This window comes from Archocentrus centrarchus, chromosome 16 (genome assembly GCF_007364275.1).
Source record: "Archocentrus centrarchus isolate MPI-CPG fArcCen1 chromosome 16, fArcCen1, whole genome shotgun sequence".
In the NCBI taxonomy this organism is placed as follows: Eukaryota; Metazoa; Chordata; class Actinopteri; order Cichliformes; family Cichlidae; genus Archocentrus; species Archocentrus centrarchus.
The window spans coordinates 1,115,086-1,129,148 of NC_044361.1; the positions used below are offsets into that span (position 1 = coordinate 1,115,086).

Sequence of the window (14,063 nt, forward strand, 5' to 3'; positions counted from 1 at the left end):
CCCTGCTTACCTCACCTGAGGCCAATTCTTTTTTACTTTGTTGTAAATTAGTTTTGGATTTTCTGGCAGAGCCGTTTGCCCCCCCCCCCCCCCCCCCCCCCCAAAAAAAAAAACAAAAAAAAAAACAGCTTTTATCGGGCTGACAGCTTTGATAGGCAGATGTGACTCTGTGGACCCCGGAGGAGCTCCGAGAAAACAGGTGTGATGCTGACGCAAGTGAAGTGCTAGCGCCCTCTTGCGTACAGATCTGTAAACTGCACCGCAATCTTGCATTTCCAGGTTCCTGCTGCATCACAGGAACCGTAACACCAAAGTTCTTATAATTAGCCCAAATTTAACTTGTTACAACGTGATTTTGGGGGAAGTGATACTGTGTAAGTAGAGGATGATGGATTTGATTTTGTATATTTGGAACAAATAATTTAAATATACAAAATAAATACAATACAAAAATAAATACAAAAATAAAAAACGGAGACTGAAACTAACAAAAATCTAAACGAAAGTCAACATTATATAATTCATAACGCAGATATGAAGAGTTCTGTTTTTCCTAACAGTTGTGACCTTTTTAATTCAGATTTGTGGGCTCATGTCTCATATTTAACAAACTTTCTGCTTTAGAATCTGATTTTGTGTTATTGTAGATTATTATATTTAATTATTCTAATAGATTATTATAGATTATTCTCCATTTTCACTGATTTTAGGAACTTTTCCCCTCCTCACTGCATGACTGCTCTTTAACATCGGGCCTGACTGTATACACTCTTAGGTAACAATGTATCCATATTCTTGCTGATATTCATTCATTGCGTTTGTGTTGCCATAGTGAGTTTTTAGAAGTTTTTTTTTCCAAGCACAAAAGCAAAAAAAAGCAGCCAAACCTTAGACTGCGAACAGAGATGAAGGTTCACTCTGTGACTGGGATGAATGAACTTTATAATTTTGCTCTCATGTTTGCATCCAACACGCACATTTTCACCAGTTCTCCAAGACTCAGATTAATTATTTGGTAAATAATTTTTTCTGCTGAAGGAAGTTTTTAAAAACTAAATTAAAACTGTTGCTATTTTGGATGAGCTTCAGAAACTGAAGCGTCAGTCTGACATTTTTCCTTCCAGGCCATGCTCAGTGTCAGATTTGAGGCCGGGGCTCTGTGCAGGCCCCTTAAGTCTTTCAACACCCAACAGAGACCCACTTAACTCTCCCACCCTCCCAAGTAAATATGAGCATATTTATTTCACGCAGTGGTCATTTATTCCCATTTTCTACCCTCATAAATCTGTTGTTCAGAAAGCAGGTTAATTCGGTTCTGGATAGTTTGTTAGTCTTACTGTAGCTTCATTAATTATGTTTCCATCATGTTCCGCTGAAAACGGCACGGCTGTGACGCTGTGGTGACTTGTAATTTCCCCCCTTTGGCTGTAGAGGGCGGCAGGTTAACCTGACCGTGTCAGCATACCTGCTCACCTGTATGTGCAAACAGCGCAGTTACACGTTCACAGCTGCACAGCAAACTGTGGAAGGAGCTCATAAAAATGCTGAACTACAGAAAAAAGGCTTTTTCTTAATCACAAATACACTGATCCATTTTTATTATTGCTGTTAAATCAATAAGCATGCCAAACCAGCATTATTAACTGATGTTTATTTATGGTGCATATACAATCAGGCATCAAATATCCAGAACAAAAAGGCAACATTCATATTTACAACATTACAAACCAGCCTTAGAGCGCCGTGAGATTCCCCACCTTAACAAAATTCTGACTATATTTATTTAGCATATAGTGTAACAGTAAGACGGCACACTGCAACAGAACCAGAAACTAGCATGAAACAGAAAGTAAGAGAACAGTATGGCTATAAAAATATTTAAAATGAACCGAGACCCAAAAGGTTTAACCAATGTTACTTCATGACTTTTCCATCAACACTGAGTTTGTTCTAATGCAGTGAACACTGCTGCTATCACCAGCTTTATAGGAACAACATAAATCTTTTAAAACAAAAATAACACGATTCAAACAAACCCCCGTAATAAAAATATCAAACTAATGGGACATTTAGGCACCGTTGGTCAGAGGAGGACACAGACAGCTAAAGTAAGGAAGCACAGTGATGGTTTAATAGATGTAAAACCCACAGAAGCCCTCTGTTCTCTCTGTATACTCGCTGCGTTTCCTGACTGAGACTAGTGCACAGTAAAGAGCACAGAGGGAGCGAGTTTCTGCTCAGAGCTGAGAATCGTTCCACTCTCGTCTCCTGTGACGGTGAAGTGTTATCAGCTGACGTAGTGCTGTGTTAAAAATTTGTAGTGTTTTAATGTTTCAGATTTCCAAACAAATATTCTCTGCACAAAGGCAAAGAAAATAAAGAAGCAGCAGCACATTAATGGAACATAAATTTTACAAGGACAAGACGCAAATATCTGTGGCACATATTTGGATCATTTGCATATGACAGAGTGACTGATAATATTAAGGATTATATCACAGTAGATCCACAGATATGAAACTCTGAAGTTTCTCATGATTTTTATGTAGTGTCATATTTACTCAAAGTGCATCGAAGCGCTGCAGGTGAAGCTCACCGATAGATTATGATTAAATATGGAGCTGATGTTCTCGTTCCAAGGCCTTCAAATACTTCTGTTCCCACACACATCAGATGTGTTAGAGCGCTGATTATGGCTATAATATGGATCCTTGTAAAGCACTCTGTGGCGTCACATTTGAACACAGCGTTCAGCTCGCACTGAGTCTGAACAGAAACCCAAACAACAGCCAGGATGGTGGTTGGAGAACGAGGAGAAAACTTTAAAATCTTATTTTAGTGTAAAGTTTTTAATGCGGTCTGAGTCTAAACGCACCAAATCTGTAACCAGAAGGAAACCAAACTACTGAGGAAGTTACAAAAAAGTGTCCAATAAAGATGAGAACAGGAGTATTTGATGCCCTGGAATGAAAACACCGTTTTTAATGCTTTTGTATAATTACGTGTGCAATTTCTTCTTTAGTGCAATATATCTACCCCATGGTTATTAATATATCTTTTCTTGGCATGAGCTGAAACCACTGCAGTAATATTTTTTTCCTATGAACCTGAGGAATCAGCCAATAGTGACGTTTCAAACACGGGCCAGGTGACCGGGCTTTCGAGCAGAGAGGAGACGTGCTCATCGGGAGAGAAAAGGGGAGGAAGTTGCAGCAGGAATGAAGGAAAGCGGCGGTGAAGCAGAGACGACTCTTCGTGTTTCCTCAGTTGCACCTGCTGAGCGCTTCCTGCATTTTCTCCTGCACGTGCTCCATCTTCTCCGCCCACTCCTCGCTCAGGCCCTCCTCGTCGTCTCCGATGACGGCCGCGTAGCCCATGAGGGCGATGAGCCCGATGCAGAACAGGTAGGTGAGGCGCGTGCACAGTCGCTCCATTGTGTGGCGGTCGCCTTGCGAGTACTTCAGGTAGACTTCCAGGATGGGTCTACTGAAGAGCTTCCGCTTCCCTACCACCCCATCATACAGCGTGTGCAGGTTCTGGTCACCCAAGTCATTGGCATAACTCTCCTCAAAGTCGTCCTTCTTGCGCTCGCGGTGCTCCGGCCGTGCCTCCACCATCTCCATGAACTTCCTGAACTGGTTCTTCAGGTTCTCCTCAACCTGATTGTACTGGCCATCCAGCGTTTCCTTCTTGATCTGCACAAGCGTGCAGCGATTCATCTGGGAGAGCTGGTCCAGCCCCCGGTTGACCGAGGCGAACTCGCGCTTCAGGGTACGAATGTCCTCATCGTCAATGTGGTGCAGCACCACCCGGATCAGGGAGCCGGCGACACCAAAAATGGGGTTCACTACAGCAGCTGCTGAGGAGATGGTGGCCACACACTGCAGCACTTTGACCAGGCCCTGCTTCAGCTTGGCCTTCTCCTCAGTGATATCATCTTCCATCATGGCTGAGGTGCAGGTGTCGAGTTCACCGAGTCGAGAAGTGGAACGTGATCTGTGAGGGTGAAAGACAAACATCAGTTTTCTTCATGCATCTCGATGCTTCAGTGCATTTATTAAAATAAGGCAGTCTGAGTACGCAATGGTCTCAGATATGGAAGATTTTACTGCTGCATAAATATATTATTGTGCTTTGCTTTAGAGTCCCCTCATCTTTAGTTGGTGCATTCAATAGTTTTCTTTATGATAAGAAAACTCAATTTGTTGAGGTATCTAAATAAGCGGCTCTCATATCTTTTGGGGGCTAAAATATTTCCCCACGCTCTCCAGATGACGTTCCACATGGACAATAAGCTGAATTTGGTGATTTCTGAAAATCATTTTAGCTCAAAGACCTTTAATCGTATCAGGTGAACATGAAATCACATATATTTAAAGTTTTCATTCTTCTGCTCGTTTCCAGCTCCATATTATTTTATTCTTGGACTAACAGAGTAGCTCAGCATGATCCACAGTTCTAAATGAGCCTGTTTGTCTCACAGTGGCCCCTCAGTTCATTCAAACCTTCTTCTCTAACTGGCTGCCTCCAGCAAACAGACAGTGGGGATGGGGGGGGGCTCCCAGTCTGCGATGGAGGAAACTAAATAATGTGATTTGACAGCTGTGAGATAAAGAGAAAGCTCATTGTTTCATGCAGTGACACTAAACTCAGGCCCCGATCATGACTGCTAACATTACGCTGCCTGGCCTGCCAGCCTCAGCTCTAATTCACTGATTAAATATAATGTTGTGTGCACCTCTTTAAATGAAAGCAAACTGTAAACGATCATTTCATTGTGTGCCTTGTGTGCACAATGACAATGAGTTGAAGGAGCTTCGTGCCAACCTGGTACCAGGTTAATGTAGTTAATAAGATCCATTAGGGGCAATTTATTGTTCATTTTGAGGGTAATTCATTAACTGCCCCCTAGCCTTGATTCACCAGGCAAACTGAGTGCAGTAGGAGCATGTCTGAGACCAGCTTTTCCACAGAAAAACTGATCTCAGATCAGTGTTTCCATGGGGCTGCCAGCTGACGCTGCTGCGACAGCTGCAGAGAAGCAGCATTTCACAGCAGCTACATACGGTTTCCACGGACTGTGACAGACAAACACTGCTGAAGTGCTGCTGAGCCTTACATCAGTTTCCTCTCTGCAGCTTCACACTGTGAAAATTCGGATGGCGGCCTTGATCAGGATGATTCCTGAAACAGAGAGAAACACATTCAGACAGCACGTTCGATCCATCTCAGCTCACTGATCCTGAACCAGGAAGTGAGCTGATTTTTGTCCCTGGCAGGCTGCAGTTTTCAGCATTGAAGGAGTTAACAGCCTCTATAACTCAGCTCCGTTCAGCACCAGGCTGCTGTCTGTGTGTGTCTATGGCCCGAGCTGATAGCTCCTCAGAGGCAGAGAGGAAGCAAACCGAGGCGCTCGGAGCAGCCTCGGGGCGGGACGCAGACGCTCTTCAGCCGCGCCGACTGAGCTGAAAAACCCGTTTGTTGTGTAACAGCAGCTTCTATGGAAGTGCTTTCAGGTTTCAGTTCAGAGGCAGAAAGTCAAAGTTTAAAGTTCAGACTCTGAGCTGGCGGCTGTGCAGAGCAGACGGGAGCCAGTCTTTATTAAAAGGCCGCACAGGGCTGTCTTCCACAGGCAGGACCTCAGAGCCCTGCTGGCAGAGGAGAAAGACCTCTGATCCTGCTGTGGCTGTCAGATGAGTCACAGACTAATACTCGGATTACAACACAGTGCTAACAGTCACAACACCGGTGCTGTGGTGACAGACGACCCACAGAGCTGACTGAGCGAGTGGAAACAGGCCCCACACTCACTGCATGGCCTCTCTCCTTTCTTTGTAAATCCCCGTGACCGCCAGAGGGGGGCGGTAATATACCCACAGTACAAACAACGCCCAGAACATCCGTCCTCCTGATTTCAGCACCACCACTGTGGACTGAAGCCGCTCACTGTTAACCCTTCAGCTTCTGGATAACTTTAAATGATCAGTTTAAATGCTTAGAATAAAAAAAATAAAAAAAAATCAATGGAAATAATTAACTTATTTAAGTACTTGTGAAATGTGCACTTAGAAAATCATGTAGAATGAGGTGAGATCCCCATAAGGTGTTTCTCACAGGTCATATTTTAAAGACGTTATCACTTTAAAATTGATTTTTTTCTGTTTTTGCTGAAATACATTTATTCTACCAGTAAATGTTCTTCTGTTTTGCTTTTTCTCACCGAGACTGTGTGTATAAAAGCTGATTTTGCTTCATAAATCCTCAGCACGTTCCACTGATCTGTGTTCGATCTCCTAACTGTGTCCTTATATTCACAGATGCTGATCCAGAGGGGAAGATTTCACAGTATAATACAGCAAACTGCAAGAGGTCGTGCAGGTAATGAAAGGGTTAACTGCAGTTTTAGGGCCTCCCTTGGATAAAACTGCAGTAAAATGTGAAGTAATGTTTATAATCTGCGCGGTATTAATAACAATCAGGTGAGTTTTGGATTAATTAAGAACCATAAGACTGCTGCGCTTCTATTCACAGCAAATTAACCCTCTGTGTGAATTAAATTATTCTCATATTGACCTTTGACCTCTTAACAAATGGTCTTCATGATTCTGAGATATCTCTAATAATTTTTAGAAGAAATTAAATTATATTTAAGCGTATAAGTTTGTGGTGATTAATAAAAAATCGTAATTAAATGTGAATAAAGTGGCGCAGTGCTGCGTTTGAAGCCTTGTGAAAGGGTTAACCAATCAGCGCCGGGTGGCAGCGTGGCCCTCCCAGCTGCTGGCCCACAGCTGGACACACAGCTGAGACTCAGACACGCAGCTTCTGCGTTAATGCGCGTCTGTACAGAAGCCACCACCGGGAAACTGTCATTTTTATTATTATTCAAGTCTTTTTAATGGTAAAGAAAGACTTGGCTGCATGCTGAATGTCACCAAAGCAGCTGTGTCATCTGATCCGGAAACGTCGGGCGGCTCTCACCTGTTTCCAGCAGGAGAGGCCATCTTGAATGTTTTCTATAACGTCACCAATGCTAGGCTAATCCAGATTTACGCTATAAACTCCAGTGATACTGCTCCTATACTGTACTCAGTTACATCTTCGTTGCTTATTTATATTATTTTCTGTTACCTCCTCATATTAAAGGACAGTGTGCTCTCCCTTTCCAGAGCTCAGCCTGTGTGGGGCTCTTCTCTAAGGAAGTGCACCCTTGATGGCCAACACAGCTCCAACAACCACCTGATTAATGAACACAGAACAAAGAAACGCCATCCGGAGGCCTCTTCCATGTTTGTGAGTAGTTTTACAAGAATAACATCCTCTCCAGAGAGCCTGGGCCCAGCACACTGCCTTCCTGCCCCAGCTCTGGCTCCCCCTAGCAGTCCCTCCATATTTCCTTGTTAGTGCACACCATAATGCTCTGACCCTCCCTGATCTATTCCACAGTAAATATACCAAAATACACGTTAAAAGCCCAATTTTTCACTCTAAATGATGAGTATAGAGTCTGTATCTGCCTTCCAGCCAACATTAGGCACCATTGGTTCCAGCAGAACAGAGGATTTCTTACCTTTCAGCCTGTGGCTCTGCCTACACCTCCCTCTCCAAAGTCCCAACCTCGACAGCCTCCTTCTTCTTCCCAGCAATCCCTGCAAAAAGGACACTTCCATGTATGTAGATCATGTAGGGGTGAACACATTTGACAAAACCATTTATAAAGAGCCCAGAAAGTTCCCCCAAAGCCAAAAATGGCCCTTTGGGCCCCAAATAGTCATAAGCTCCAATATTCCATTATAAAATGCCATTTTTATGGCACTGAAAGGTAAAGCCCCCTCCTCATAACCACACTGTCCTACCCCCTCGTTTTCAACTTATTTTGGTCCATCCAGTATTCATACATTTAATACTGAAGAGCGTTTGTCCGCGAGTACGCAGCTGAACTCTCAGAGACGTTCTGCTGCTTTTCGTGCGTTTGCCAATCCCTGGAGCATCTCTGACAGGCTACAAAGGCTCCATTGGTGGGATTCATTGGTAAAATGGACCCTTTTCTTTTGGACTCGACCAAAAAAATCCGAAGAAAAATATTTTCACGAGAGTAAAATCCAACAAAGCCAAAAGCGAGCCGCGAATCCAAATGGACATGTCCAAAAGTGCACAGGCGTATCCAAATGCACAGAGAGCTCTCCGGAGGCTGCAGGAGGGAAAATGAGAAGTTTATCCAGCTTAAAAGGTAAATGCGGTCCTAATTATAGCCAAACTTTACCAACTTTACTCCAAAATTAAAAGCTACACTTTAAAAATGTCCAATTTAAAGGCAAGTGGCAACGAGAAAGATGCTCCAAATGGCGCAATGGCACTGCAGGCAAAGTTAATCAATTTAATATATTTAAATGTATATTTCAATAAAATATACATTTGTTAATACTGACAGCGCTGTAGCACATGTTTGCAAATGTAAATGACAGCCTGTTTGACCAACAGTGGCTATCAAGCAGGCGAAGCCTGAGCTGTAGGCGCTCCCGTGCAGTGCGTCAGTGGAGCCCTGTATAGTCGTGGCTCGGCCCTTCATACAGGCTTGAAGGAGAGTAAATGTAGACCCTTCAGCACAACAAACGCGCAGCCAAATCCGGTGAATCCTCGGGTATGAGGATTATCCTGCTGCGCCGACGGTTGAAGCTGTTTCCCCCAAAATAAACTTCATGCAAATGATGCTGGCGGCAGAGCAGTGCGTTAAACAGAGATCCTGTTCCTCTTTTACCAGGACTGTTGTTTACGTCGCTCTCTAGTCACAGTTAGGCTGGACGTTTACCTCCCAGCGTGTCCAGACCTGAGGTTAAAGACCCCGCACCCCCTCACTGAAACATCCAGCCTCAGGCAGCAGCAACACAAGAGCAGCCCTGTCCTCCCTGCGCTGTGAAGTGGGGGAAATAGAAATTTAAAAAAAAAAAGAGGCGACTCTTCTCTAGAAATGACAAAGGCTTCAGTGATCTGCTCGGAAGGCTCCGTCCGCTCAGACCGTGCTGGTGGCGCAGTTGCGCGTGTGTGAGCGGGTAAAGCCTTTTATTCAGCACCAGCACAGCCGGAGCTGCAGCCGGACGTGTGCAGCTGTCAGGCGGCTCACATTTCAGGCTGTGTGGTGAATGCGCACAGACATACACTACACTGCGGCAACCACACCTGCGCAAGATCAGCTGTGCGTAATATTTAGGCTCCAGGGCGACAAACAGCCTCTGTTGTAAGACGTTCTGTTTTTTTAGCTGGGGGGCAGGAGGAGCGCTTTGAAAGGGTTGGAAGGCACAATAATGAAGCCCGAGGGCAGAGACTGTGCTACAGAAAGCGCCCACACCCGCAGGCACAAACCAACCGAAATATATTCATGTTTAGTTTCACTGTTCAAATGTTTGTGATCATCTAGCTGTGCAGGTGGAAATATTTAAACAGGCTGCTGCCGTTTAATAAAAAAACAAAAGAAATGGAAATGTTGTCATTTTGTTTTATTGTACACATTTACTGCGAGAATGAGACATTTGGGAACCAGCATTTCTCTGCGTGGTCCTCCTGTTTGCTGACGTCAGAGACTGATGAGTGGATCTCAACACGAAAAGGAAGTTTTTGTAATCATGTTTTTATTATTATTTATTAGCCCCAACATACATTTTACCAGCATAAACGGAACCTTTGATTCTTCCCCGACATTAAATTCAAAGATCAAAAAACATGAAACCGGTATGGATGCGCTTACAATGTAGTTACACGTACTTGACTCCAGGGGCGCTCCATAGCTGGCACCTTGGGTTTAAGTGTATTGCCTCATGATAGATTTATTCAGGCTCCCTGTGCAGTGAGTGTTGTACAGACATGCAGTGTGCCAAATAATGCTGAATGTAGTGTTGATCTCATGAAGGTAACTGTACCGTATCTGTCCTAACACACACGTTCTTTGGCAGAGGAAATCACTTCAAGCAGCAGGTTCATGTTATTCAGACCTGAGAGAATTCACATCTTTATTAACTCAAAGCCACCGAAATGCAATCATGTCCATCAGCTGCACATGATGCCCCCACTGTTCGTGTGAGCTCCTTCTCTGTTGGGTCCCTGCGAGTCTCCAGGTGGATTTATGTTCTCCAGCAGGTTTCTGTACGGCGCCGTCTCCGTCTGGTGCCGAGCGATTTTTCGAGCGTAGTACCTCCTGGACGCGGCTCTCCACGCCTCCCTCTGCAGTGTCTGAGACTCTTCAGGTAGCTCTGATATTAGCGTCCTCCTCCTCTTATCCACCAAAGAGCTGGGCTGTGAATACTGAGAGTTTATGATGTGGGGAAAGGGGCCGGATTGTGATGGGTTTGCCTGCTGGCGGGCGATCTTTCGAGCGTAATATCGCCGAGAAGCTGCTCTCCAGGCTGCCCTCTTCAGTCTCTGAGCCTCCTCTGGCAGCTCACACATCGGCACGCTCTTCTTCTTGTTCCTGAGGAGGTGAGAAAAGCTACATATTAATGTCAATATTACTCAAATATACAAAAGAACCATGCAGTGCTGAACACCACATGTTGGCAGCATTTTTTAATACAAAAAAACAGCGTGTCAGAATATTCTATCAACACAATCTCAGCTACAGACACTCAGAAACTAACATGTGAGTGAATCATGTGAAAAACACCCCGGGAACTTCTGTGCTGGTTCCTTGGTTTGCCTCAGAGCTGCAGTCCAGTCTGAGGGTTTTTCCAACATATAAAAACATGTTGGCACCTACTAAAACAAAATTCCCAGGACTGTGATAAAAAAAAAATTCAATTTAACCAGATTTTTAAATTGATCAATATATTTTTGTTTATCAGAAAACAACAGCAAATGCATGGACTCCTGGAAGTAAGGTCACACAGCCCGTATGTGTTCCTGCAGCACTGAGGTTGCCCTCTTCCCCGATTCTCTCTTTCTTACTCACTTTTCAAACTCCAGAGACGACCGTGACCTGAATGAGAACCTACACCAGCGTCTCGCTCACTCCCTCTCTCTCTGTTGTGGTCAAATAACATTCAAGTTGCCATCAGAGGGTTCAGTGTCAGAGCCACAGATGCTCTGATCTGCCCTATTTCTTCAAATAAAGTTGGATTGAGCGTTACACAACATGTTCCTGCAAATGTTTCACAATAAAAGCCTGTTTAAGAAATAAAAGCTTCTGTCCAGTGAACCTCGTCAGGACTTTTAATTTGAAACAGATACAGGAAATGTGGCGTAAGCAGTGTAAAGCAGCACCTTCAGTAACAGGTGAGTTTAAAGCTGGTGAAGCACATCTATAACTCTCACACTGAAACAATCAGTGAAGCAGACTCGCGGCGTTTTAGCAGAGAAATTCTGTCTGAATAAATAAAATCCTTCTGAAGTGTCACAGAATGATTTATCTCTATCACAGGACTCACCTCATGTGCTCTCCCTCAGTGATTATAAACCCACCCGGCTCTGCTTGAGGTTTCTCCCTGAACGTCCTTCCTTCCCCGTTCTCCAGTTTCTCTGCAGGGATCAGAAAAGATTAACATGCTCTTAGTCATACCACCTCCCACTGCAGTGTTGATATCATCTATACAATCATGGTATTTAGCCATGGAGGGTTTTTTAAAGCTTTCCTCAAGTGCTGATTGCTGCTCGATTACAAGAACAGAGCAGAAATAATCAGTTTCTTCTCCATTATGAGTGAATCTTATCTACGGTATCTAAAGTCCCTCATCTTCTGACCTTGATGGGTCAGTGAGAGCAGAGATACTGACGGGTGCAGCAGTGCAGGGGGGTTGGAGCCTATCCCAGCTGTTATAGGTTGCCAGCCCCCTTGCAACCCTGAAAAGGTTGATGGATGGATGGATACAGAAAGTCGACACTGCCAGCTGAGAGGAAGAAATGGTATTATATGCATGTATGCGCAGACCTATTACTTAGGGCTAATTATCATTTAGAAAAGCTTAGGTTAATTTACATTGTGTCATTTGTGCAAACAGCAAACCAAAGAAAAGTAAAGGATTACTTTGTGCCTCTAATTTTGTCAGTATTAATGTGCACAAATGAAATGCAGTTACTTTTCACACCGGGGCTCTCTCTGCCCGGACTGCCCGCCCTCTGCTGATGCTCACTCATCTCCCACTTGATTAGGACTGCGTCGACGTCACAGGGCTCCTCTTTGACCACGAGGCTGCTGGGAGGTGTCGGCATATTTCTGGCTGCCTCCGTTACAGCTGAAACCTCCGAGGAGCGGGAGGTGCAGGACTGGTCCAGGAGCATCCTGCTGGGGGAAGATGGAAGAGCCGACTCGTGGCTGTGGGACGAAACGTGTGAGGGGGGTCTCGCAAAAAGACCCACTGTGAAGAAACAGAAACAGCACTGTCACTATGAAATACCACAGTGTAAATATTATAATTTAAAAAGTGTGTATAGTGTATAGTATATAGAGTATAGTGTATAGTGTGAATTACTTTTTTTTATTTTTATTCTTCTTATTTATATGTGTGTGTATATAAGGTTGCAGGTACAAAATACATTTCACTGTGCATTGTACTGTGTATAACTGTGCATGTGACAAATAAACACTATCTTATCTTATCTTATCTAAAATAAAGTTGTTCTTGTGTGTTATATTTTAAGTATGTCCACACCCTTGCACACTCCAAGTCATTCAAGCATTGTGTTTTCTAGGGGCAGTGTAGTCCGCCCTGACAATAGCAGTAAAAACATGGGTACTGGCCTTTGAGCAGACCAGTTTTCTTTTCTCTCACTTTTCTTATCTGTTTGCCTCCCTACCCAACATCTCTTTGGGTTTGGAGGTGGTTTTTTTGTTGTTTTTTTTTTTACTTAATTACATGTGGAAATGACAATTTGCTTTTAATGTATTGTTTGCAGTGTACATGCAGTAAAATTGAGTCTCTGTCCTGTTAGGGATGAATGAATGTGAGGGTTTCACTACAGTCAATTATGAATTGTTAGCTCAACAAATGAAGACATTATTGTTATCTTCTTTGGTGCTAGTTGCCTGCAGTGGGTCTAACAGTGGGATGGTGCTCACTCATAACACTGAGCGGCTGCGGCACGTCCCTCTAAGTGGACCCAAACCATAATGCCCCCTCCAGCACAACAGAACCACCAGATCCCCTCAGTGTATGGGGCCAAGCGTTCCGCTGTTTCCTATTTGTCCCCAATCTGGACCTCTGAACGCAGAAGTGATGCTCGCGTTTACTTACGGGATAAACTCGCTTCACACTCCTGCTGTCCCGCTGTCAGCTCGGCGTCAACGAAGCCAGGGTCAAACCCGCTCTGATTCTCCTTCTGCCGGTCACCGGAGCTCCGTGACCCGCCGAGGCTATGCTCATTCGCTAACAGCCCGCAGGTGCATCCCTGTCGGCGCAGCACCTGCAGCTCCCGCTCCATCTCCGTCAGCCTGCACTCCAGCCGCTGGATCTCTTTGTCCCTGTCGGCCACCATCCGCTCATACTCGTAAGTCTTGGCGCTGTTTACGCCGTACAAAACGTTCATTACCGAGTCTATCGCTAGTCGGATGGCGTTTTCCACCACCAGAGCCTCCTCTTCGCGGAGATGTGGGTGCAAAGTTCTGTTTTTGACCAAATTCATATTTTTTAGCTGACCTGCACTGACAGGCTATGCAGAGAGAGATGCTAGCGTTTGGTTTCAGGATCCTGGGGCTCACAGAAGAGATAAGCCGCGCGCATGCGCTATTCAAAAAACAAAACTCACATCCAACTCACCAGTCCACGCGTTTTATTTAAAAAAACCCAATAAAATCATAGAGTAGTTCAGACTTAATCTGACTTACACCGTATCCGTTACGGTTAGCCGAACAGCAGGAGCATCGTTAACTTCTTCGCCTAAAAGCGGCAGTCAATAATTATTGATTTCACGGCCACAGCGCCGCCTAGTGGCCGTTGGAGTACTCACACTGGCCGTTACTGCTGGTATATGAAATGTATTAGTGCAAATAAAGGTTAATTAAAATGTACAGACTCACCTGGGACGGAAATGATTTTTAAAGGAATTAATTGTTACTCTGACCAACAGTCCAAAACTTACAG

At 44.4% G+C, this 14,063-nt stretch overlaps 2 protein-coding genes across 4 annotated transcripts; both read right to left on the minus strand.

Moving 5' to 3' along the window:
* Nucleotides 1-1,634: 1,634 nt before the first annotated feature.
* rpz (rapunzel) lies at nucleotides 1,635-7,652 on the minus strand. 2 transcript variants are annotated; one of them, XM_030749686.1, is made up of 3 exons: nucleotides 7,571-7,652; nucleotides 5,120-5,184; nucleotides 1,635-3,996 (listed from the first exon to the last, which is right to left on the minus strand). In XM_030749686.1, exon 3 carries the CDS (start codon nucleotides 3,945-3,947, stop codon nucleotides 3,264-3,266), a length of 684 nt encoding a protein of 227 aa, XP_030605546.1. In that variant the 5' UTR covers nucleotides 3,948-3,996; nucleotides 5,120-5,184; nucleotides 7,571-7,652; the 3' UTR covers nucleotides 1,635-3,263. The 2 variants fall into 2 exon arrangements, with proteins under 2 accessions (XP_030605546.1, XP_030605547.1); XM_030749687.1 differs by lacking the exon at nucleotides 5,120-5,184 and having other exon boundaries at nucleotides 7,571-7,644.
* Nucleotides 7,653-9,516: 1,864 nt separating this feature from the next.
* LOC115794566 (uncharacterized) lies at nucleotides 9,517-13,852 on the minus strand. 2 transcript variants are annotated; one of them, XM_030750142.1, is made up of 4 exons: nucleotides 13,218-13,852; nucleotides 12,117-12,341; nucleotides 11,415-11,505; nucleotides 9,517-10,462 (listed from the first exon to the last, which is right to left on the minus strand). In XM_030750142.1, exons 1-4 carry the CDS (start codon nucleotides 13,603-13,605, stop codon nucleotides 10,042-10,044), a joined length of 1,125 nt encoding a protein of 374 aa, XP_030606002.1. In that variant the 5' UTR covers nucleotides 13,606-13,852; the 3' UTR covers nucleotides 9,517-10,041. The 2 variants fall into 2 exon arrangements, with proteins under 2 accessions (XP_030606002.1, XP_030606001.1); XM_030750141.1 differs by having other exon boundaries at nucleotides 12,063-12,341.
* Between the last annotated feature and the right edge of the window lie 211 nt (nucleotides 13,853-14,063).